This window comes from Bombina bombina, chromosome 7, assembly GCF_027579735.1.
Source record: "Bombina bombina isolate aBomBom1 chromosome 7, aBomBom1.pri, whole genome shotgun sequence".
Lineage (NCBI taxonomy): Eukaryota > Metazoa > Chordata > Amphibia > Anura > Bombinatoridae > Bombina > Bombina bombina.
In genome coordinates this window covers 558,973,545-559,000,723 of record NC_069505.1, presented here as the reverse complement: position 1 = coordinate 559,000,723, position 27,179 = coordinate 558,973,545, and the positions used below count along the sequence as shown (strand labels likewise).

The 27,179-nt window shown below is 35.7% G+C and overlaps 1 protein-coding gene across 7 annotated transcripts in view; it reads right to left on the bottom strand.

Moving 5' to 3' along the window:
• Window positions 1-27,179, bottom strand: part of COL11A2 (collagen type XI alpha 2 chain) — a 156,800-nt gene that overhangs the window by 13,747 nt on the left and 115,874 nt on the right. For all 7 annotated transcript variants that reach the window (XM_053721915.1, XM_053721909.1, XM_053721910.1 and 4 more), the window contains 18 exons: window positions 25,101-25,154; window positions 24,904-24,957; window positions 22,797-22,904; window positions 22,506-22,595; window positions 19,440-19,493; window positions 18,521-18,628; window positions 17,922-18,029; window positions 15,410-15,463; window positions 15,173-15,226; window positions 12,418-12,525; window positions 11,457-11,510; window positions 10,274-10,327; window positions 8,029-8,082; window positions 6,880-6,933; window positions 6,647-6,754; window positions 6,272-6,325; window positions 5,351-5,404; window positions 4,528-4,581 (listed from right to left, as the gene is read on the bottom strand). In XM_053721915.1, the coding sequence (XP_053577890.1) occupies window positions 4,528-4,581; window positions 5,351-5,404; window positions 6,272-6,325; window positions 6,647-6,754; window positions 6,880-6,933; window positions 8,029-8,082; window positions 10,274-10,327; window positions 11,457-11,510; window positions 12,418-12,525; window positions 15,173-15,226; window positions 15,410-15,463; window positions 17,922-18,029; window positions 18,521-18,628; window positions 19,440-19,493; window positions 22,506-22,595; window positions 22,797-22,904; window positions 24,904-24,957; window positions 25,101-25,154 (1,278 nt within the window). The remainder of the gene's footprint in view (window positions 1-4,527; window positions 4,582-5,350; window positions 5,405-6,271; window positions 6,326-6,646; window positions 6,755-6,879; window positions 6,934-8,028; window positions 8,083-10,273; window positions 10,328-11,456; window positions 11,511-12,417; window positions 12,526-15,172; window positions 15,227-15,409; window positions 15,464-17,921; window positions 18,030-18,520; window positions 18,629-19,439; window positions 19,494-22,505; window positions 22,596-22,796; window positions 22,905-24,903; window positions 24,958-25,100; window positions 25,155-27,179) is intronic.

The following is a 27,179-nucleotide window of genomic DNA, read 5'->3' as shown; positions in this document are numbered from 1 at the left end:
ATAACATTAGGAGTGAGAACATTCTGAGGATTGTGTCCAGTGTGAGTAATATTCAGTGTGGAGGAAGGTGATGTGTGTAAGAAGTATTGTATGTGTATCATGTTAATGTGATCTCTGGCACATGTCTTGATTTAGCCATTAACCATTAATAGATAAAGATATCGGTCTATAAACAATACTATGGTCATATAGTGTGTTGTATCAGTAATACACGCATAGAGAGATATATTTTGCAAGGAACTAAAGTTTGAAATACTGTTCTCTGCGCATGTCAAGTCTTTAATATTGCTTTCTGTGCATGTGTGTATCATTTATTCCCCATAGGTGGCGCTCTTTAGTAACAAGCTTCAGTGCTTTGCATTTGTTCACTGTGTAAGAAGTCTGTTGGCTTGTAGGTGTAGGACTTGTGTAAAACGTGAGATATCTATGAAGAGTGAGTTGTGTGTAATAAGTTAGTTTCCGGCAAGGCAGGGTCAATTCTATAATTGGACCAGGTAGGACCCCAGGACCAAGGGAGAGAACATTCTGAATAATCGTGTTTTTAAAGGGAAATTAAAGGGACAGTAAAGTCATAATTAGACAGTCATGATTTAGACAGAGCATACAATTTTAAACAAGTTTCCAATTTATTTGCTTCCTTCTCTTGCTATCCTTTGCTGAAAAGTTTTTCTAGGAAAGCTCAGGAGCAGCAAAGAACCTAGGTTCTAGCTGCTGATTGGTGACTGCATATATATATATATATATATATATATATACAGATTGTCATTGGCTCACCCATGTGTTCAGTTAGAAACCAGTTGTGCATTGCTGCTCCTTCAACAAATGATACCAAGAGAATGAAGCAAATTTGATAATAGAACTAAGCTGGAAATTTGTTTAAAATTGTTTTACCTAAATCATGAAAGAAAAATGTTGGGTTTCATGTCCCTTTAATCTTATAGGATGCACAGCTGCATGTTCCGGTGAATTTTTAATCTGCTGAACTTTAATCTCTGAGATAACTGACTCTGATTGGGTTTAGAATGTAGTGTGCAGACAATTGAGGGGCATTTTTTATTATTGGACTCAGGCAGCACAAGGGGGTAGATTGATTATAGTGCGAGCGGACATGATACAATGTAGCGTATCATGTCCGCTGCACATCGATAAATGCTGACAGAATACGCTCTCAGCATTTATCATTGCACAAGCAGTTCTTGCGAACTGCTGGTGCAATGCCGCCCCCTGCAGATTTGCGGGGTGTCAATCAACCCGATCGTATTCGATCGGGTTGATTTCTGTCCACAGCCTCAGAGCAGGCGGACAAGTTATGGAGCAGCGGTCTTTAGACCACTGCTTCATAACTGCTGTTTCCGGCGAGCCTGAAGGCTTGCGCGGAAACAGGGGCATCAAGTTCCATACGGAGATTGATAAATCAGCCCCAATATCTTGAGTTGCTCCAGGTGTGAGGAGTAAACCCTGTGTAAAAAAGTGAGCTCTGTGCAAGGCAACAGCAGACAGTTATGGGTGACTAAGGTGGGAGGAGCTAATCTGAGGAGCTCTGCGTATTAGAAGTAGGTAGTTTGTAAGGAATCTTCAGCCTGCAAAGAGGGAGCAATGTGAGAATAGTGTATGGCGCTAAGTGACTAATTGCTCATATGTAAGGACTGAGCACCATCACAAGTGTGAGTACTGAGTGAAGGATCGGTGAAGAATCTGTGAATCATGAGGGTGGAGCAAGTGAAGGCACTTTGATCTTTATATCTAATCATAAACATGCACTCTCTTGATGTCTAAGTGCCACCATTTTTAAAAGGATTTGCAGCAAGTATACAACAAACAACTCATTCCTGCCGCAAAAGTAGCTACTGATAGTGATTTTATTTAACACATTATCAACACTAGTCTATATTAAAGAGACAGTAAACATCTTGAGATTTTAATATAAAATAATTACTTGTACGTAGTAAAACCACTTTGCAATATACTTACATTATTTATTTTTTCCCTTTTACCCAGGCTAACCCTGCTACATATTGTTCCATTATTCCCTTTTAGCAGATAACAACTACAAACAATGCACCTTATACTAAAATAATGACTGTCATTATCTTTTTTTTAGAGTGTAACATCTACTATGTATTAATATATCCACAGTCAACCATAATAATTTATGATGCTGCGAATGCAGCAGTTTCCGCACGAGCCTTCAGGCTCGCCAGAAAGATAAGTTAAGAAGCAGCGGTCTGAAGCTGCTCCTTAACTCATCCACCACATCTGAGATGGCGGACAGCAATCAGCCCGATCAGATATGATCGGGATGATTGACACCCCCAGCTAGTGTGCAGGGGGCGGCCTTGCACAAGCATTTCACATGCTTGTGCAATAATAAATGCAGACAGCGTATGCTGTCGGCATTTATCGATGTCAGGCGGACATGATCCGTTGGACCAGCTCAAGAACATGATAGATCATCCCCATAGTCTGGAAAGCTTTATCATATATCTATTTGTACCAACTATTGTGAGTAATGTTTTCCTAAATTATATTTTGATTCAAATAAAGAATAAATTCATCATTCATGACTTGTTGCTTGGGTTTTCCTGTCGCTCCTGTTACCTGACTATTTGCTATTAAATACTTTAATTTATTTCAAAGTTTATATCATAACTCTTAACTCCCTTACACTATACAGCATTTTATTTTATTTTTATTTTTTTATATTGTGCCTTTTCTTTTTTCTTTACTTCTTGTTTAGACTTTTCCTTTCCAAAATGCTTATTAAATTATAGATTTGTGTTATATAAACATATACACTAACAGGCTCCAACACTTTCTCCTGAAGCATTCTATGGGTAACTTTCATGTTGTACAAATGCACTCCAGTTAGTATTAACTTCAATACTACTCTTTTCCCTTCATACTAGCTGTTAATATCATACCCTATAGCTGATATCTAATAAGTTGTATCACATTTTCAAAGCTTTATTGCATGTTTGGAGTTTGAGTTGTTGAAGTGAGCAGAATACAGGTGTAAACAGTCAATTTAAGTTATTTTAATACTTTGTCACATCAAAAATAGGGTATTTTTATTTTGATTACATATTTTATTTATTTATTTACTTTTTAAATGTATCGCTCTGTTTCTTAATTTAGTTAGTTCTTGCTTTCATGCTGGTGGAGGCAGTCCCTTCCACCACTATAAACGACAAGGAGAAATCCTGAAAACAAAAAGTCTTTATTTAAACTTCATTAAAAAATTTACGATTGGAGGAGCATTTTAAGTCCTCTATGGCAGTATGTGTTTTGCAACATTCTATAACAAAGGTACAAATAATGTTGCCAAAGAATACTGCCATAGAGTAATAGACACGTGCACACTCCTGAGCTCTTATGAGCCTACCTAGCTTTACTCTTCAATAAAAGATACCATGAAAACGAAGCACATTTTATAACAGAAGTAAATTGGAAAGATGATTTAAATTGCCTGCTCTATCAGAATCATAAAAGTTTAATTTTGACGTTACTGTCCCTTTAAGATTGGACTGCTCCATTTGTGACATTTTTAATGAAGCTTGAATAAAGACTTTTTTTAAGGAAGCTCTTTGGAGTGTAACTTCTCTTTGTGTGTTCCAGAGATTTGCGGTATGGTTCAACCACTCCTGTCAGCACCCTCAGTCACAGGATTAAGCATAAGGGATTTGTTTGCTCGTCTTTCTGCCTGCCACCACTATAGCTGTGGTAGCTGTTCTTATCAGCCAATGACTAAACAATCTTTACATTTTCATTAAAGGTCCATAATACCCAAATGTTGAAACACTTGAAAGTGATGCAGCATAGCTGTAAAAAGCTGACTAGAAAAATCACTTGAACATCTTTATGTAAAAAAGAAAGTTATTTTACTTCAAAATGTCCTCAGTAGCCACATCCCATTGTAAAGGACTAAGCAGCAAATCAGTATGTCTGTTCTGGGACAGCTAAGGGAGTAAGCTTTGTGCACACTCATGTTATTTCCCTATTCAGTTTAAGGAAGTTTACTATGAAATCTCATGAGAGTTAAGTGAAATCTCATGAGATCACAGTAAAAGAGTTCATGACCTCAGCACTGTTGATGCTGATTGGCTGCTGTTCATTTCTTCATTTTTATTTTTTTACCTTCAGCTGAGCAACAGCTGAAGTATATTTTTTACACAGAACTTACTCTGCTGAGCTGAAGAAATTGTGAGGTAAAATATCTTCATTTTTTACATAGAGATGCTCAAGTGATATTTTCCTGTCAGCTTTTTACAGTTATACTGCATCAGTTTCAAGTGATTTAGCATATGGGTATTATGTCCCTTTAAGTTTAAAGAGGGAGAGATTATTAAAGACATTGGCATATCATACCAAAAGAATTTTACAAAGATTCTCATTACATAATTCAACCAGTCAGAATGTAGCAATGAGTTTAGAGTGGGATTACTGCTTGGCATAGCTACAACTGCTGGCATTTTTTTCCTTTTATGCAAGTACACAAATGAATTAATGTATAACTAAACATTCACTCACCCTTTTACCTAATGGTCCAGGTGGACCGTTCTCTCCAGTAGGACCAGGGGACCCCTAAGAAAGAAGCAGACAGAGACATCAGACTAAGGTTTCAATACAAAGTCCAGACACATGACTGATCCACACTCACTATAAACACTGATCCACATCAATAATCAACCATTCTCATGGACACACTGGTATATAAAATCTCATAAATCTATAATATTATTGTTATTATTGGTTATTTGTAGAGTGCCAACAGATTCCGCAGAGCTAATATATATAAACTTATCAGCATTGATCTACACAAAATGATACATAAACAAATTATAATCTTCCTAGACCTATACAAATACATTAAAGGGATACTAAATTCATTTTTTTTTCTTTCACAATTCAGATAGAGCATGTAATTGTAAGCAACTTTCTAATTTACTTCTATTATCAAATTTTCTTCATTATCTTGCAATCTTTATTTGAAAAAGGAGTAATCTAAGCTAAGAAGCCGGCCCATTTTGGGTTCAGCACCCTGGGTAGCACTTGGTAATTGGTGGCTACAACCGCTACCCAGGTGCTGAACCAAAAATGGGCCATCTCCTAAGCTTACATTCTTGCTTTTAAAATAAAGATACCAAGAGAACAAAGAAAATTTGATAAAAGGAGTAAATTAGAAAGTTGTTTAAAATTGCATGCTCTATCTGAATCATGAAAGAAAAAAAATGTGTTTAGTATCCCTTTAATAATTGTGCACACAGATATAGTAGATACACACATTATTATGAATTCATATGTACATCATTCAAACAAACCTCAATTCATCAAAGATAATGAGGTAACTTACTGCCTCTCCTTGCTCTCCATCTTCTCCTCTCTCTCCCTTAGCGCCATCTTGTCCCTGTGTGGTAAAGAAAAAAACACACATAATTATTTGAAAGGAAATCACAGAAAAAAGAGAGAGTCTATCACATCTTTTTTTGCTCCTTTTATATTATGGCATAAATATTTATGTATACACATTAGGGCAATATTTCTCAGTAGCCCATAGAAAAAAATTCCTAAGGGAAACTTGTGTCAAAGAATCACTTCTCTGGAGGTTCAGGGGTAATATTTTGAGGCATTTTCTCCATCACCTTGTATTCTGTGTCCTATATAATAGGTGACCTTGTACAACCAATCAGAATCTATACTTGAGAATTTATAACAGGTGAATGCCTGCAGGTTGGTAATTGGGAGTCCACCTGAGATGTAAATCCATTCAATAGTGTATTAGAAATTGGAATACAGTCTAAGCTTGTGGGCATATCTATATTTCCATTGATATTCTTCAATAAATACCAAGACTATCACCTCAGGGGTGGAGCTTGTGGGCATATCAATATTTCCATTCATATTCCTTAAGAAATACCAAGACTATCACCTCAGGGGTGGAGCTATGTGACTAATTTTTCTAAGCATTGTAGGGGAATTTGCTCTTTTATATTCTCGCCACATCAATCTGCCTCTGCTGTTAAACTTGTATTCATTTTGCTTTAGTTTTAAAATGGTCAACTCTGTAAGTATATACCCATCAATCAAGGAGTTTGTACTATTTTTTAAATGGGTTGCTGGTCTTTGTCAGTATTACTACAATGAAGTTCAACCAGATGTCAAACACATCATACTGTTTGTTCTTGTTAAAATATAAGATTTCACTGAACTGTTGTACTAAATGTCCCTTTGGAATTTTCAGTAAGATTCATATATTCCTCCCACAGTTACTTACTCTAGGTCCCATCTCTCCTGGGGGGCCAGGGTCTCCTGGGAATCCAACGGGGCCCTAAGACACAGGGAGAAAATAATTTAAATGAGTAAATACAAAATAACAAATAATTCTGAGAAAGTCGTTGATTTGTTTTTATCATTTTCTCTTGGAATGATTGATACAGTTTTGGAAAATATGTTTTACATCTATACTGTATTAGCCAGCATTATTCTACTGTAGTAAGTTAATTGTGTTATTTTTGTAACCAGCAGTAGTTTTTTCAACAATGTTTGTAACAATGTTTTATATATATAGTGTTCAAGATTTTAAATTAAAGCATTCAGCAGGTATGCTATGCTATGCCCCATAGAGCTGGCAATCTAATTCTGTACTTACTGGGTTTCCTTTGGGTCCATCATCACCAACTGGGCCTTTCCCACCTGCGGGTCCAGCATCTCCTGACTGTCCTGACTCTCCCTTCTCACCTCTGTCCCCACGTGGCCCCTGGGAGAAAATATAATCTGTTAATCAAGGTGGAGGATCTTATTTCTTTTATAATTTTTCTTATATCGAGGAGTCCAATATACACATGAAGAACTGCTGAGAACATGTATGTATGTTTCTCTCACCTTAGGTCCAGGTTCACCCTGAATACCGGGAACTCCTGTCTCACCAGGTTCACCCTGAAAAACAGAAATAATGCATACAATGTTGTCACTGGGGTATAAAATGCAGTCAAATAATTTACTTACATATATATATATATATATATATATATATATATATATATATATATATATATATATATATATATATATATATATATATAACATTGCTAATAAATCTGGGGCTTAAGATCAGTAGCAAAATTGTGACTGTGATGCTCTCTTCACAAATGTGTTTTTATTAACCCACAAAGTCCCACAAATTTACATACACACAGTGGAAACTTTACTTATACACAACCACAAAAGTATCTATACACACTTTGGCATACACAACAATCTTTGCCTGCTTAAGAGAGAGTAGTCAGTCTTTGTGAACGTCGGATATGATTTTAGACTTAACAAGGTCTCACTTTGAGCTTCTAACAGTGCCTCTGAGGTGAGATGTAATCAAGCAAATTCACTGAATCATGAAGATGAACTGTGGTTAATTAGGTATTTGCCAAAACAGGGTTATTTTTTGGCTAAGGCTTAAAGAGCAATGTAAGGGCTGTAACTACATGTGATGACATCATAACCTGTTTTAAACATAACCACATAAAAAAACTTGTTCAGCTCAGGATGGAATCTATCAACTGAAGAGCAGAGTTGTGAGGGAAATCGCCAAATAAGAAAAAACCAATTATGACACTGTCTGTTTACTGTCACATTCCAATCAACTGATCTTGCCTGGAAGGGGTTTGTACTGGTCTAGTCTAAAAATGTCAGCTTTGTGATAGACACCCTTCATCATCCAATCAATGGATTGTATTTTTATTTGTGTTGCATTTATATAAAGTTCAGGTTGTGTAGCTAGCTGGTTGTATTTAACTCCAAAAGCGGACATCAATATACCTTGATGCCTTTTGTTGACCAACACGTTAGTTTTAATGCATAAGGCTTGACATTTAGTATATGGATTATTAATTGGATATGTGATCAAACCTGATATGTTATCCTTGTTATTTGATGGGGTTGGACACTTATTCCCCGTTTATTGTCTATGCGATCCAATCTCTTAGTTTGACTTCATATATTATTAGTTATCCTACACTTAATAATACAATCACTCACCTTTTCTCCTGGAGGTCCCAAGTTTCCTATTCCACCAGGTCCTCCTTGTGGCCCCTACAAAGATCAAAATGAATTGTTAAGAGAAGAAGGAAATGAGAAGTGAAAATAGGTTAGAGTGTTAACTGTGTCAATGCACAAGGAGATATCTGTTCACCGATAGGATAAATATATGAGACTATGTTTAATTGAAGAGAGGTTCCTAGCCTAAAGATATAGGATGGCAAATGCTGAAATCATAGCAAGGGATTATGTGAAATACAATACAAAAAGGTTAAAGTCTGTGATAAAGTGGTTCTCCACAGAGTGATATATGGATGTATAGGATTAAGGGTGCAAAGGTAAAATATGGGGTTTTACAGATGAAGAGAGAGAAATCTAGAAGATTAAAATGGGCCTAAAAGAATATTATTATAAAGACATAGAAACATATATTTTGACAGCAGGTAAAAACCATTGACAGAACAAGTCTGCCCAAAGTTTCTTAAAAGTATAAACTTATTTATTTCATATTATAGCCTTATGCTTATCCCAGGGATTCTTGTAGTCCCCCACAGTGTTTGTCATTACCCCCTCTAGCGGAAGTTTATTCCGTGACATAACCACCCTTTCTGTGAAGAAGTTCTTCTGTAAATTACTCCTGAACCAACTACCCTTCATCTTAAGTTCATAATCCCTTTTCTGGAATTACTCTTTATGTGAAAAATACTTAGCCTCAGTTTTGTTAAGCCCCTTAATATACCTGCGATTTTCTATCAGATTACCTCTAAATTGTTTGTCTTTATGTAAGTCATAATTCTTTCTTCCCATTAATTTCCTTACTACTGAAGTTAAACTAACTGGCCTGTAGTTACCAGATTCTTCCATACTGCCCTTTTTATGCAGAGGTACTACATTTGCTATTCTCCAATAATCTGCAACAGCTCCTGTCAATAGTGACTGATGAAACAGTTAATGAGGCAATTGGCATAGATCAATGTTCCTTTGCCCTTGAATGAATATTATCAGGACCCACTGACTATTTTACTTGTATTTTTTATAGTTTTTGAAAGTTTAAATATATATGTATATGAATATATACCTATATATTTATGTCTTTATATGTGCATATACATATATATTTATAGTAATAACACAGTCCCCATAGACCGCAATGTAAAGGCACTTTTCACCCCACGTCTGCTCACTTTAACCCCCTAAAACTGCTTCGGGCAATTGAGGCACATTTTTTTAAGCTAACCAGGGGTCTGGCCTCTGGTTAATTTTTGGAGCACAAATTGCTAACACGAGCTATCGGCAGCATTAACCAGCCAATTGTAATTGCTGGTTATTTAATGTGTGCCCGTAAAACAGGCAAATTTGCCCTTTTACAGGTGCATGTTAAATTAGCTCTCCCTTTGTAATCTAGCCCATAGTATTTTTTGTTAGAGTCTCTGTTTGCATTACATCATCTGTCTTTTTTTTGTATTTATTATAAGCTATCTTTTTTTACTTTACTTCATAGGAAAACCATATAAGTTTCCTCTTTCTTTTAATTTACAGGCATGCCTATTCTTCCCAATTAGATCTGATAAGCATGATTGACAGCCCCTGCTAGCACGCGATTGGCCACCTTCAAGCAGGAGGCGGCATTGCATAGGCAGCGGCTATTGCAATGTTAAGTGCGGGCAGGGGATCCTGCTCATTTACTGAGAGGCTTGAAGGATGAGGTTTCTGACAGTGAACCTTGTCTGCTGCCAGTTGATAAATGGAGCCCTATATCTGGCAAATTAAAGTCCCCCACTACTATAACTTTTCATGGTCAATTTGGTTATTTCTTCTATTAACAGATTGTCCAGTCTTTCATCCTGTAATGGAGGCCTTTAGACAACATCTGTCCTAAACACATATTTATCCCCAGTTTTTACAGTAACCCAGATACTTCCCACATCATCATTAGTTCCTACAATTTCAGTAACCTTTATATTTTTTTCACATACAGAACAACTCCTCCACCTTTCTTTACTACTCTGTTCTTTTTAAATAACTTGTATCCAGGTATGACTATGTCCCACTCATTGGGAATCACTGTACCATAATTCTGTTATGGCTACTAAAGCCAAGTTGTCCCTCATCATTACTGGAGTTCAGGTAATTTATTTCCTAACCTGTGAGCCTTTGTTCCCATGAACCTTTCTACTAGAATTTCTAGAACTGAAACTAGAAGTGTGCACCTAGGAAATTGTAACATAAGGGTTCAATCACTTACGTCCGCACCCGAAGCTCCAGCAGGGCCACGAGGTCCAGGGGGTCCTGGAGGTCCCTAAAGGGGGGGGAAGAAATGTTTTTTATAGATACATACAGACATATTCTACCTGGTAACAATTAGTAACAATTTGTTATTTGTATCATACATTTGTCTGCACTGATGGAGCAAGCAGAATATTTAGTATTACTTTCAAAATGATAATTTGCATTATGAATACAACCAGTGTTCTCCACAGAACATTTTGCGAGCCGGGTGGCTTCATAAAGTAGCCGGGTGTAATATTTTCTAATATGTTAACATTTTCTTCTATCCAAACCACAAATTAAAGGGACATAAAACCCACAATTTTTCATTCAAGATTTAGGTAGAAAATACAATTTAAAAAACAAAATTCCAGTTATCAAATTTGCTTCATTCTCTTGGTATAATTTGTTGAAGGAGCAGCAATGCACTACTGGTTGCTAACTGAACACATGGGTGAGCCAATGACAATCGGTATAAATATGCAGCCACCAATCAACAGCTAGAACCTAGGTTCTTTGCTGCTCCTGAGCTTACTCAGATAAACCATTCAGCAAAGGATAACAAGAGAAGGAAGCAAATTAAATAATAGAAGTATATTGGAAAGTTGTTTAAAATTGTATGCTCTGTCTAAATCATTGTCTAATTATGACTTTACTGTTCCTTTAATTGCATAATTTATCATCATTTATCATAAATGTATTTAATGATAATTTGAGTGATAAACATTGAAAATAATAATAATTTTAGCTTATTTTTTGCTAACATTTTAGGCGGGTGGTCAGTAAAAGCAGCAATCATTTAAAAGGTCCTTGAAAGTACACAGACAACATAGACTTCTCCATATTAAAAATTGACCATACTATAGACTTCCTGCAGTCTGCTAATCTTACCACTAGATGTCACCTGTGTGTCAGTTTTAAATGTCTACAAACTGCATCTCCATAAACTTGCTCAAAAGCAATTTAAAGGGACATTAAAGTCATATTTTTATATTGACATCATTATTTAAAATCCCTTTAACATGTGGTCATTTATTTGTTACTGGTGCTATCAACTTTAATTCTAAAATAAGTTTATTATTTTTTAATTTGTATTTATTTAAATTTTTAGTACCTTTTTACAATATTTGAACAATAAACGTAAACTAGTTATAACTTACCAAAGGCCCAACGTCTCCTGTTTCTCCTTTTTCTCCAGATGGCCCCGGTAATCCCTAAAATATGGGAATACAGTTATAGTTAATATATACATCACCTTAATAAATACACACATATCAGCAGTTGGCATTGAAGCAATTATCTCCAAAAAATTCTATACACTTTAATAAAACAATATATAGAATCTACACCACAGCTAATGAGCTAAAGTTTTATTTTAGCATTACTTTTAATGCACATAAACACAAAAATGCTCAAAGATCCTCTTCCATTTCAGAATTACTTACAAGATTAAATATATATTTAAATATTTATATACTATACATTATAAATATATATATATATATATATATATATATATATATATATATAACATGTATATAATATATATTTATTATATATGTATATAATGAAATTACAGCAAGTTTAGAAAAGTATGTAAGGCATAAAGTCTAGGGGAGAATAAAAATGCACCCATAGATAGTTCATATGTGTAACACAATTTAAAGGGAGATTTTAATGGAAGAAAATGACATTTCCAAATGTATTGGAGCATTTTGTTTGTGAATTATTGATCCCTGGGTTATTCATGCTTGGCCGCAAGCAGAGCAGCTCTCAAGTAGAAAATGGCTGGTGATTGGTGGTTATATACAACGGCCACTCTTGATTGGCTCACCAGACGTGTCCTGCTTGGGAGGTGCTACCCTTTGTGGGTAGGGTGGTTTAAACACATGGGGGTGGATCAAACACCATTTAAGTCTATGGGGGGTTTTGTAGATAAATTATTTTATAAGTTTTTCTAATGGGTTGTGATGAAACCCATGGTAAGTATGGGTAAGTAATGCAAAAATTATACATTCTAAGAAATTAGAGAATGTAAGTTTTGCTTTAGAATTTCCCTTTAATATTTGTGTGTATATATATATATCTTTAAATTTGTGATATCATTATCCATTCACTCGCCTGCAGTCCAATGGGCCCAGGAGCTCCTGGGAATCCGCGAGTACCTTCATCTCCTTTTGCTCCAAATATACCTTGTTGCCCCCGAGGGCCAGGCTCTCCGTCAGCACCCTATAGGGAAGAGAGAAAAAAAACTTTTAGTCCAGAATTACATATTTATGTAGTTGTTTAAAGTTATGATGGTTAAAAGTTCATAAAAGTCAAACAAATTACATAGTCTAATCCATTAGATCATGCAATTTTAAGACTTTTGGCCCTATACTATTGTGGGTTTAACCCATGCAAAGGGGTTTTAAACACACAATAGAAATACCCCTCGAGATCCGGAGAGCACTGCAGGTCCAGAGCAGAAAACGCACTTATCCAATAAGTAGCGCTACTTGCACCACTGAGATATGAATCTAGGGCTGCTGATTGGCTCAGCTGCGCTATCCATTTGGGACTTGCAGTGCTCTGTAAGATTATATCAAAGTTGTATTAAGGGTCCATAGCTTAGTCACACGTCTAATAGATTGTATACAACAAAAGTGTTGTTGATAGTTTTGTGGTTGAGTAATGGTAGAAATATAAACAGGCATCTGATGATTAAAATACACACAATATTACAATAAGTTTTAGATGGTGGATATGCATGTTTCAAGTTGGTGAATAATTGTTAAAACGGTGTATCTGTTGGATAAGATGAGTTGAGATAAATGAGCATCTTATTTTGGGGATACTGATTAAAATATAAATGGGCATCTGAAGTTGAAGATACAAATGGGTATATAAATGGGCATCTTATGTTGGAGATACTGATTAAAATACAAATGGGCGTCTGATGTTGAAGATACAAATGGGCATCTAATAGTTGAGATATAAAGGAGCATCTGATGTTAAGGTATCTGACAGTTGAGGTATAAATGGACATCTCATGTGGAAGCTACAAGTGAGTATTTAATGGTTAAGATATAAATAGGCATTGTATGTTAAAGATATAAATAGGTATATGATGGTCTAAATATAATTAGGGGTAATCATATAGGTGTCTCATGATTTAGATATTAAATTAAGTAGACATCTAGTGATGCATGTGGGCTCTGATGGTAGAGGTATTAGTTTGTATTTAGTTTATATAACCCAATACACTTACAAGGGTGGCGTTTTCTTGTAGCAAAGGGATCACATGCCACAAACAAGGGGTGCAAATTAATCAGCTACAGAGCCAATGGAAATTCTTGCCATTTGGCAGATAAAACATAATCAAATGTTCCAATATTGTAATAACTGAGTATACAGACTGTATTCTTGATAACATTGCCTTTATTTATATAAGTGTGGCTACACTTCTGTTACCAGAATATACCAATCATGTGTCTAAGCACAACATACTACATGGGAAAATATTAATAGCTGTTCATATCTCCATCCCCTGATTACTAATAAAAGTGCTAGTGATATTAGATACCATTGTTCCAACTCACTATTTAATCTATTGCTGAATTTGGTATTCATCCTATTGAACTTTAGAAGTTGGTGGCCTTATATATATATAGTAACCGCACAACTCTACAATATCTACAATACAATATATCTCAAAGGCAATATTATTTCTATTACAGGAATTATGTCATCAGATCTATAGTTGTTTTTAATGTGTTTTCACACTGGGTCCCTAATTTTAGTTTTATATAAAAGTTATATTTTATTTTTTTGTCCTTATTATCTCTCCACAAGAGTCCAGGCTGAGAGTGCTATAAGTGCAGTCTTTTCCAGAGGGTCTTTCCCTCATCAGTATGTCATGTTTAGTTTGAACACTGCACAGCTACACTTTCCTCTCTTGTATATATACTGAGACTGTAAATAAATAGTCTCTAAACTATTGGAATTATAGGAAAGTTAGCTTCTGTGGTGCCACTGTACTTTGGTTGTGTACAAATAGTTTGTATCTAGTGTCTCAGATATAAATGGATGTCGAGAGTTGGAGATAAACGTGTGCTCTGATGGTGGAAATACAAGTTTATATCTAATGCCTGAGATATAATGGACATCTAGTGTTGGATAGAAACTGTGGCTCTGATGGTTTAGATACTAGTTTGCAATTATATATAATGCATGAGCTATAAGTTAACATCTAGGGGCCGAATTACATTGCTCCAAATGAAGCTTGATGCCCCTGTTTCCGCGATAGCTTTCTAAAGACCACTGCTCCATAACATGCCCACCTGCTCTGAGGCTGCGGACATCAATCCATCCGATCCTATACGATCAGGCTGATAGGACACCCCTTGCTAGCGGTGGACATGATACGCTACATCGTATCATGTCCACTCACACTTTTATAAATCGGCCCCCTAGAGTTGGAGATACACGTAGGGGCCGAATTATCATGCTCGATGCCCCTGTTTCCGCACGAGCCTTCAGGCTCACCGGAAACAGTAGTTATGAAGCAGCGGTCTAAAGACCTCTGTTCTATAACTTGTCCGCTGCCTCTGAGGCTGCGGTCTTCAATCCGCCCGATCCTATACATTGACTATGATTGACTATGATTGACACCCCGTGCTAGCGGCCGCATATCTGCAGGGAGCGGCATTGCACAAGCAGTTGACAAGAACTACTTGTCTAATGATAAATGCCGACAGCTTTTATCAATGTGCGGCGGACATGATGGTGGAAATACTAGTTTATATCTAATTCCTGAGATATAAATAGACGTCTAGTCTTGGAGATACACATGGGCTCTGATAGTTGAATACAAATTGGGTGAATTAATACTTACAGCAGTTCCGGGTTGTCCAAGAGGACCAATAGGACCAGGTGGACCTGGGGGACCCTACGGAAACAAATAATAAAAGATCAGTTAACCATTTAAAGAGCCATAGGTAGATAATAGACAGACAGCAAGATAGACAGATTATTTGAGAACAACAAAGAGATACAATGAAAGACAAAATGATAGATACGGATATTGCAAAATACATGAGTGATGGTATCACTGTCCCATATAATTACTCACATGTTCTCCTTTGTTGCCCTTTCCCCCTTTCTGTCCATGTTCTCCAACCTCACCCTGAAAATAAAGAACAATATACAATGAAATACGTAAAAGCACAAATAATAATAAATATTAATAAATATCCTTCAGCTGTAACGGGAAACATGGTCATACATCAAACTTGTTGCTGCAAAGAGAAATGTGACACAATAAAAAATAACACACTCTTTGGGGTCCTTTTATTAAGCAGCAGATGAGGGTTCGAAGCCCCATTGTTTTTTCTGGTCCGTCTGAAATGAATGTTAAGAAGCAACGGTCATAAGACCATTGCTCCTTAACTTCTCCGCCACCTTTTAGATGCTTGTGTAATGAGAAAGGCCAATAGCGTATGCTGTCCGCTATACCTTTGTTAAGTCTATCCCATTGCCTGGTGAGATGTAATCTGCCTGACACAACTCACATTATTGCTCACAAAAATGACAACATACGTGTAACACACAGCTCACATTTAAAGGGACAGTAAAGTAAAAATTCAAATTAAATGGATGGAATAGAGCATGATATTTTAAAGAACAATATAATTCTTTTATCAGTTTTGTTTAGTTGTCTTGGTGTCCTTTTTTAAAGCGTAATCCTAGGTGAGCTGAGGAGCGTGCACGTGTCTTTAGCCACCTGGCCGCAGTGTTTGCAACCTTGTTTTTAGCAGTTATTTATAGTTACACACACTGATGTCATAGACTGCTAAAGAAATGTGCATGCTCCTAAGCTCCTACCAGTCTACCTATGTTTACTCTTCGGCAAAGGATACCAAGAGAACAAAGCAAATTTGATAATTAAAATTAAAGTTTAATTTTAAATTTACTGTCACTTGAATGTTACAATAATGGTAACCAGTAAATACAGTACCTTTGCACAATGAACAAATACATGATAAAAAGACACTGCAATTGCACTTAGTCTGAACTTCACATGAGTAGTAGATTATTTTTCTGATAAATTTCAGTCCTGTCTATTTCCACTCCCCCTGTATCATGTGACAGCCATCAGCCAATCACAAATGCATATAAGTATAGTCTGTGAGTTCTTGCACATGCTCAGTAGGAGCTGGTGACTCAAAAAGTGTAAATATAAAAAGACTGTGCACATTTTGTTAATGGAAGTAAATTGGAAAGTTGTTTAATATTGCTGCTCTATCTGAATCATGAAAGTTTAATTTTGACTTGAGTGTCCCTTTAATGTTACAAAATGGTGACGCAGATATAAACACATAATACAGAGCTCAGGCTTAAAATGACAATAAGTACTTCTTGCCTTTGTGTAAAATGATACTGGCCCCACGCTACCTAGAAAGGTCAAAAAAACAAATTATATAACTTGCAAGTGCAGCAAATTATAGGGACATAACCCCCAATTATTTAAATATTCAGATAGAACGTGCCTAATTTGCTTTGTCTTCTTTGTATCCTTTGTTGAAAAGCATACTTAGGTAGGCTCAGGAGCAGCAGTGCACAAACAGATTGCTGATGATTAATGGCTGCACAAATATGCCTCTTGTCATTGGCATACCCCATGTGTTCAGCTAGCTCCCAGTAGTGCATTTGCTACTCCTTCAACAAAGGATATATGGTTTAGGCAATTTGCAGCATTTTGAAGACCTAGGTTACCAATTTACCTGTTTGGCCTCTCAAGGAAGCCTGGGACATTGCACAATTTTTACACAAATACAAGAGGCGCTTTATGTCTTTTTAATATTACAAAAATATATTAAAGGCACAATCACAGCCAAATCAGCTCACATTAAAAGTTATGGACATATAAAGAACGCACAAAGAACACATTCAGAGAGGTATTAACCACTAAAAGCCTAGTATTGTGGTTATTCCCAATCCCTCTCTAGTCATGGGAGCTGCCATGTTGAAATCTAGGTTTCACTACATTCCAGTGCTGATGCATTTGCACCTGTGCAAAAACTTTTCTTCAAATACCTGCAGTTTAAAGGGATAGTAAACCCAAGTTTTGTCTTTAATGATTCAGATAGAGCAGCAATTTTAAGCATTTTTCTAATTTACTCCTATTATCGTTTTTTCTTTGTTCTCTTGCTATCTTAATATAAAAAGCAGGAATGTAAAGCTTAGGAGCTGGACCATTTTAGGTTCAGAACCCTGGATAGCGCTTGCTGATTGGTGGCTACATTTAGCAAACCAATAAGCAAATGTAACCCAGATTCTGAACCAAAAATGGGCCGGCGCCTAAGCTTTATATTCTTGCTTTTTAAATAAAGATTACAAGAGAACAAAGAAAAATAGATAATAGGAGTAAATTAGAAAGTTGCTTAAAATTGCTGCTCTATCTGAATCATGAAAGAAAAAAATTGGGTTTAGTGTCCCTTTAAGTTCTAAATTGGCAGCACCCTTAATTAGAGGGAGGTGCATGAAATGTGTTTAGTGTCCCTTTAAGATTATGAAAAGGTAAAAGATATAAGCACAGACGATACACATATAACACATGTAACATATAATACCACAGTGCTCACCTTGTCACCATCTTCACCAGCTATACCAGGGGGCCCTGCAGGTCCCGGTAACCCTACTGGACCCTGCACTCCATCTCTACCTGCAGGACCAATGGGACCCTTCTCTCCCTACAAAAAACACGATAGAACAGAAAGGACAATGAAAGAACAAACTAGATTTAACCCAGAATATATGCTAAATACAGACAAACAGAAGGTAGGTTAAAATAAAACTATAGATAGATGATAGATAGATAGATAGATAGATAGATAGATACAGTAGATAGATAGATAGATAGATAGATAGATAGATAGATAGATAGATAGATAGATAGATAAATAGATAGATAGATAGATAGATGATAGATAGATAGATAGATAGATAGATAGATACAGTAAATATATAGATGATAGATAAATGATAGATAAATAGATAGATAGATAGACAGATAGTATATATAGATAATAGGTAGATAGGTAGACAGATAGATAGATGATAGATAGATAGATAGATAGATAAATAGATAAAAGATAGATAGATAGATTTGGAATTTGGGGGGAAATGGATGAATCAAATCATGGCACAATATTGAGTTTTACTGATGCCAATATATACTTACTGGTACTCCCTTCTCGCCAGAAGCACCTGATGGTCCTTGAGGGCCAGGTCTTCCCGGTGGCCCAATAGGACCACCTTGTCCAGGTCCACCCCTCTCTCCAGGAGATCCCTACCAGGAAGCAGAGCTATGATTAACTCTCAGTTATTCACTTTCTGTTCATGATAAGTAACAGAGCTCAAATCCTTCTCACAATTAGTGAAACTCTCATGTTTTGGGGCGCTCTCTGCCTGTTGTCCCTAACTGGTTTTTAAAGTCTTGGGTTGCAATGGATAGCAAAGTACTCACCGTTGATCTACCCAATCTCAACCCCACTATGACCAACACTGCCTGCCAGCCACCAAACTCTATCCCCACTCTGCCCGCAGATTAAGCTATCAGTTACCCCATCCCGATTATCTCCAGGAAATGTTGGGGGATGACCTTCTTATATACTGTAAATGGGATTACAGAATACAGCTTCCAATGGGTTTCTAATTGACGATCTATGTGATATTTTTGTAGCTGAAAGTTGGACAAGTTGTAGGGGAAGACTTTTGCAGTGCTGCATTAGCATATGGATGCTTGATTGTGTGCTGTTTTTACAGATAGTGGAGGTACTCTATAATTAAAAGATTGAGTTTGAGTTAATCCTGCTTTTTAGCATGGAAGGCCAAAGAAGTTGACCTAATACACCAAAAACTTGGACAACACTGCCATACTCTCTCTCTACATTATCATAACTTATGCAACTTATGCCAAATGTGGCACTTACTTTAGAACAGCCATTATAAGCTGATTAGAAATATTTGTTATACCTCATCTGCCATTTTCCTGCCACTTAAATTATTATGTTAATCTTAGAATAGTAATGTGAGCATCCTAAGTGTTAATTAATTTGTTGTTTGTATGTTGTGAAGAATAAAATTGTTTATTAACTTACCGCGGGGCCAGCAGGACCTGCTGGACCTTCATTACCTTTCAGACCTGGACCACCCTAAAGAGAAAAAATAATATGTAAATAGTTATTTAAACCTGAAACGATAATATTGCAAATTATTTAAAATCATAAATTACTAAGTATTACTTGGGCATATGACAAGTAAAATGTGTGGAGGTTTCTAGAGATAGAGTGGATATGCTTGATGGTTTTACAAACCATCAAGGTTTCACACTTAACAAATGCATGATAAAAAGACAATGCAATAAAACTTAAAATGAGTAGTAGATTTTACAAATTTCAAAGTTATGTCTATTTCCACTCCCCCTGTATCATGTGACAGCAATCAGCCAATCACGAAATGCATATACGTATGTTCTGTGAATACTTGCACATGCTCAGTATGAGCTGGTGACTCAAAATGTGTAAATATAAAAAGACTGTGCACATTTTGTTAATGGAAGTAAATGGGAAAGTTATTTAAAATGATGTGCTCTATCTGAATCATGAAAGGTTAATTTTGACTTGAGTGTCCCTTTCAGTAAGCGTGCATGAGGAGGACAAAGCTTTTGGTAAGACCTGCTCCGCTTGCAAGATAACTGCTTGTGTCCTTATTTAAACACATCTACCTGCTGAGGAACAGAAAAGACAATCTGCTTCCCTTGGGTCTATATTTGCTAACAAACCTTAAACTTCCTACAAGTATGTAGGACATGATTACATTGATTTTATATGCAAGAACCTAATTTGTTTCCCAGCATCCAGATAAAAGAACTTGTATGATAATTGTGTAGGATTCTATCCGCATTGCAGGGTAGAGATTAGAATTTTAGCAATTCTAGAGCCTGAAGAACCCGTTAGTCAGCAAGCACAGTTAAAGGGACAGTCTAGTCAAAATTAAACTTTCATGACTCAGATAGAACATGCAATTTTAAGCAAATTTCTAATGTACTCCTATTATCATTTTTTTTTTAATTATCTTTTTATCTTTATTTAAATGGAAGCTTAGAAGTCGGCCCATTTTTGGTTCATCACCTGGGTAGCACTTGCTGATTGGTGGCTACATTTAGACACCAATTAGAAAGTGCTACCCACGTGCTGAACCAAAAATGAGCTGGCTGCTATGCTTACATTCTTGCTTTTTCAAATAAAGATACCAAGAGAATGCAGAAAAAGTGATATATTCCTTTAAACAGACATACCTCTACAATGTTTAACCCCTGAAAATGCACTACTGGTCCAGAACGTAATATGGTGGCTAAGCCAATCAAGAGCAGCATATGTGCATAGATGCAAATTGCAGACCGTATTCAGCTCAGGAATGGCAGTGCTATGCTACTATAAGAGCTTATTTTATCTATATGCTTAACCTCTTTGCAGTGGTTAAACTTATAGGTATAGGCAAGCAATAATGTAATAAAAATGTCCTAACGCACATCCCTTTAATTTAATTGCTACTGTCATATGTGACTAGTGTGCTTGTGTACTTAAGGGCATAATGCATCAGTTTATCGACCTTAAAGGAACCTGAAACCCAATTTTTTTTTCTTTGATGATTTAGAAAGATTATGCAATATTAAACAACTTTCTAATTTACTTCTATTATTTAATTTGCTTCATTCTCTTGATATCCTTTACTGAAAAGCATATCTAGATAGGCTCAGTAGCTGCTGATTGGTGGCTGAACATAGATGCTTTGTGTGATTGGCTCACCCATGTGCATTGATATTTCTTCAACAAAGGATATCTAAATAATGAAGCAAATTAGATCATAGAAGTAAATTGGAATGTTGTTTAAAATTGTATTCTCTACCTGAATCATGAAAGATAAATCTGGGGTTTAGTGTCCCTTTAAACATGTGTGCGTCTTGGGACCCGATAGGAAAAGCATTTCCTTTTAGTTTCTAGTGTAAACAAATGTGCTACCATCTTATGTGCTTACTACTAAACCTGTTGTCTTAAAGGGACATAAAACCCCACATTTTTATTTTATGATTCAGATAGAACATTGAATTTTAAACAACTTTCTAATTTACTTCTATTCTCATATTCTCTTTGTTTCCTTGTTATCTTTTGTTGAAAAGAAGGATATTATGCTCAGAAGTGTGCACGTGTCTGCAGCACTTTATGACAGCGGTTTTGCAGCAATGCTATACATTAGCAAGAACACTAGATGGCAGCATTACTTCTTGTCATGCAGTGCTACCTATCTAGGTATATCTTGAACAAAGAATAACAAGAGAACAAATTTGATTATAGAAGTAAATTGGAAGCATTTTTAAAATTGTATTATCTATCTGACTCATGAGAGAATTTTTTTTAGGTTTCATGTCCCTTTAAAACACTTTTCTACTACTTGTTGGTTTAGGATATGGCCAAGAGTAGCCTGTTATGTCTACTTGTTCCCAGGCAAACTCTGAACTTATTGGAGTGAGCATAGGACAACTTACTTGGAGAAACCAGTCTCTGTCTGGAGTGTCCTACAGCAAACATCTCAATAAAGTGTGGACTTGACTAAACTGTAACATATTGATGGGCACATTTATTTCAAATTTAGGAGCTCAAAGTCAACAATAAAAATTTGAGATCTAAACTTTGTAAGCGTCAAAAGTAAAATTGTTGGAGCTTTGTCTGACTGGATCCCAAACTTTGTCAAGTTCTGATCTACCCATTACTAACCAGAACAATGCAGTTTACCTACTAAAGTCACATTGGGCCCATAAATGGTCTCTGAATTCCTGATTATATTGGTCACAATTTGAAGAGACCATGAGCTATAAGTGTCTATGGGAGTCCATGCTATAGACCATAGAGATTCTATGACCGTCCTGTTAGTAAATTGATTATATTTATCACAATTTGAAGAGACCATGAGCTATAAGTGTCCATGGGAGTCCATGCTATAGACCATAGATATTCTATGACAGTCCTGTTAGTAAATTGATTATATTAATCACAATTTGAAGAGACCATGAGCTATAAGTGCCCATGGGAGTCCATGCTATAGACCATAGAGATTCTATGACAGTCCTGTTAGTAAATTGATTATATTAATACTCAGATACTCACAGGGGTACCTGGCAGTCCTCTCTCTCCAGGGAAACCTCTAAGCCCAGCTGGTCCATCTTTTCCAGGAACACCTACAGTACCGGGATCTCCCTATATAAAATAAATCAGAAAAGTTAAGTGTGAGATTAGAGGTGAAGCTCTTGAGGCAAGTAGGGTGGGAGGGCAATAAGAAGAAGATAGGGGAAGAAAAGGGGGGGCATGAATATGGGAAAGGTTAAAGGATTGAGTGCAAAGAGAACATAAATAAATAAGGAGGTATAAAGTACAAATATGACTGGCCCACGTACATACCTTGCTACCTTCCTTCCCAGATGGGCCTGCCAAGCCCTGCTCTCCTGGAGGGCCTGGGGGTCCTGGATGTCCTCTCTCTCCCATGGGGCCATTCTCACCTTGGGATCCCTGAGGATACAATACAGGATTATGTGAGTGTCTATACAGATGTTCACTAAGCATAAAGTGCTATAAAAGGTTGTTAAGTATCTGCACAATTCAGATGCTGCACTTTATAATGGTACAGAGTATCTATTCACTAACAATGAGTATGTTGTACTTTATAATGGTACAGAGTATCTATTTACTAACAATGAGTATGTTGTACTTTCTAATGATACAGAGTATCTATTCACTAACAATTAGTATGTAGTACTGTATAATGATACAGAGTATCTATTTACTAACAATGAGTATGTTGTACATTATAATGATACAGAGTATCTATTCACTAACAATGAGTATTTAGCACTTTATAATGATACAGAGTATCTATTCACTAACAATGAGTATGTTGTACTGTATAATGATAGAGTATCTATTCACTAACAATGAGTATGTAGACCTGTATAATGATACAGAGTATCTATTCACTAACAATGAGTATGTTGTACTGTATAATTATACAGAGTATCTATTCACTAACAATGAGTATATTGTACTGTATTATGACACAGAGTATCTATTTACTAACAATGAGTAAGTTGTACTTTATAATGATACAGAGTATCTATTTACTTACAATGAGTATGTTGTACTTTATAATGGTACAGAGTATCTATTCACTAACAATGAGTATGTTGTACTTTATAATGATACAGAGTATATATTCACTAACAATAAGTATGTTGTACTGTATAATGATAAAGAGTATCTATTCACTAACAATGAGTATGTTGTGCTTTATAATGATACAGAGTATATATTCACTAACAATGAGTATGTTGTACTTTATAATGATACAGAGTATCTATTCACTAACAATAAGTATGTTGTACTTTATAATGGTACAGATCATCTATTCACTAACAATGAGTATGTAGTACTGTATAATGATACAGAGTATCTATTCACTAACAATGAGTATGTAGTACTGTATAATGATACAGAGTATCTATTCACTAACAATGAGTATGTTGTAATTTATAATGATACAGAGTATCTATTTACTGACAATGAGTATGTTGTACTGTATAATGATACAGAGTATATATTCACTAACAATGAGTATGTTGTACTTTATAATGATACAGAGTATCTATTCACTAACAATGAGTATGTAGTACTGTATAATGATACAGAGTATCTATTCACTGACAATGAGTATGTAGTACTGTATAATGATACAGAGTATCTATTCACTGACAATGAGTATGTAGTACTGTATAATGATATAGAGTATCTATTCACTGACAATGAGTATGTAGTACTGTATAATGATAAAGAGTATCTATTCACTGACAATGAGTATGTTGTACTTTATAATGATAGAGAGTATCTGTTCACTGACAATGAGTATGTTGTACTGTATAATGATACAGAGTATCTATTCACTGACAATGAGTATGTAGCACTGTATAATGATACTGAGTATCTGTTCACCGACCATGAGTATGTAGTACTGTATAATGATACAGAGTATCTATTCACTGACAATGAGTATGTAGTACTGTATAATGATACAGAGTATCTATTTATTTACAATGAGTATGTAGTACTGTATAATGATACAGAGTATCTATTTACTTACGAGTATGTAGTACTGTACAATAATACAGAGTATCTATTCACTAACAATGAGTATAGTACTGTATAATGATACGGAGTATCTATTCATTGACAATGAGTATGTAGTACTGTATAATGATATATAGTATCTATTGACATACAATATGTATGATGTACTGTATAATAATACAGAGTATCTAATCACTAACAATGAGTATGTTGTACTTTTTAAGAATACAGAGTATGTATTCACTGACAATGAGTATGTTGTACTGTATTATGATACAGAGTATCTATTCACTGACAATGTTCTGTATAATGACTATGATCATCTATACACTAATATGAACATGCTGCAGTGTTTAATGCTGTTGAGTATTATTATACCCAGTTTACTTACCTGAGACCCAACAACACCAGGAGGTCCAGTTGTTCCCACTTTCCCTTGGAATCCCTGCAGAAAAGGTACATTACAATGTGTAAACATTCACTTGAACTTAAAGATGAAATAATATTTGTAACACTTATTTTATTTCTAGGTAAATCAATATATAGTTGTATTATGAGATTCAAGGTCACTGTTTTTTAACCACTTACCACTTCGCCTCTCTGTCCAGGATGTCCTGGGATTCCGTCTTTTCCGGGAGGTCCCTGTCAGTGGAGAACACATATGTGAGCGGAAAGGCAACATATAATTTAAAGGGACATTAAACTCAGTATTAAATCTCCCTATAACAAAAATAAAACATTACAAAATATATTCATTATACAATTTCACTACTTTGCTATAAAATGTGCTCAGAAACATTGATTTCACCAGGCTTTTTAATAGGTGTATCCCTGAACTACTATTTATGAGCAAAACCTTCTAAATTGTGCCAAGAAACTGACAGTTATGTGTTTTTTAAAAAAAATTGCAATGTGGAGCTTAAAGGAATAGTTTAGTCAAAATTAAATTTTCATGGTTCAGATAGAGAAGCAATTTTAAGCAACTTTCTAATTTACTTAATTTACTCATATTATCAATGTTTCTTCCTTCTCTTGGTATCTTTATTTTATTGTAAGCTTGGAAGCCGGCCCATTTTTTATTCCGCACCTGGGTAGAGCTTGTTGATTGGTGGCTACATTTAGACACCAATCAGAAAGTGCTACCCAGGTGCTGAACCAAAAATGGGCCGGCTCCTATGCTTACATTTCTGCTTTTTCAAATAAAGATACCAAGAAAACAAAAACAAATTGATAATGGGAGTAAATTAGAAAGTTACTTAAAATTGCTGCTCTATCTGAATCATGAGAGTTTAATGTTAACTAGACTATCCCTTTAATAGTGATATATGCTTCAAGATCAATGTCCCTTTAATTGGTTCTTATATAAAATACATTTTGTGTATAATTGTAAGACCTTGTAATTATCAGAATCCTTCCTTACAAATTATTTCTAAATACAAAATTTGCTTCAGAAATATAAAAATGGCTGTGTTAACAGAGATTGTTACTACACCAAGGCAATAAGCACTTACACTTGGGCAAATTACAAAGGGCTCCTAAACATCTTTAAAGGGAAATTACACCCAAGCTTTTTTCTTTCATGATTTAGAAAGAGCATGTGATTTTAATCAACTTTCACTTTGTATCCTTTGTTGAAAAGGATATCTAGGTAGACTCAGGAGCTGTTGAGTGGTGGCTGCACAAATATGCCTCATATTGGGCTAGATTATGAGTGGAGTGCAAAATTGCGCTAACACAAGTGCAATATTTGCGCTCCACTCGTAATACCAGCGCACGCAATTGTGTGCTGGTATTTGAAGTCCGCCGAAATGCATGGAAGCTTTGCGCTTGCGCTTCCATAGGCTCCAATGGGAGCCTCGTTCTCATGCCGTGAGACAAGGCAGAGAACCTAGTGTAGCGAAGGGCGTAAGTAGCGCAGTGATGGCAGCAAATATAAACAACACCCCACAGCCGCCAACTTTAGCCCCCAAAAACTGCCTAGGGTAGTTTTATTTTATTAAAGAAAATGATAATTATTTTTTTAATAAAAAACTAAACTGTACTTTAATTTGGGACTAATTGGGGCACTTTTAAAAAATTAACCAGAGGTCTGACATCTGATTCATTTTTTAAGCATAATTGCTACCGCAAGCTCCCTGTAGCAATAACCAGACACTTGTAATAGCTGGTTATTAATCGCACACTCGTAAATGGGCGAATGGTCCCGTTCGCGGGCACGTGATAAATTAGCGCTCCACTTGTAATATGGTCCATTATTGGTTCACCCAATGCATGCAGCTAACGCCCAGTAGTGCATTGATATTTCTTCAACAAAGTATACCAAAAGAATGAAGCAAATTAGATAATAGAAGTAAATTGGAAATTTGTTTAAAATTGTATTCCCTATCTGAATCATATAAAGAAAGATTTTGGGTTTTATGGCCCTTTAATTTGATGTGTATATATATATATAAGCCAAACAGTAGTTCTTTAAGAGATGTAGATGTCAAAATAAATGTTTCATTATTTGTACGATCAGAATAATGAAACTTTCCTTTTGACTTTAAATTTGTGTAATGTTATTTTTGACTTAGAGCACATCAAATTAAAGATGTCTCATAACGAATATGTTAGGTTTGCCTTTCAAACTCTACATTGCTATTAACTTCCATGGTTACAACAGTACCA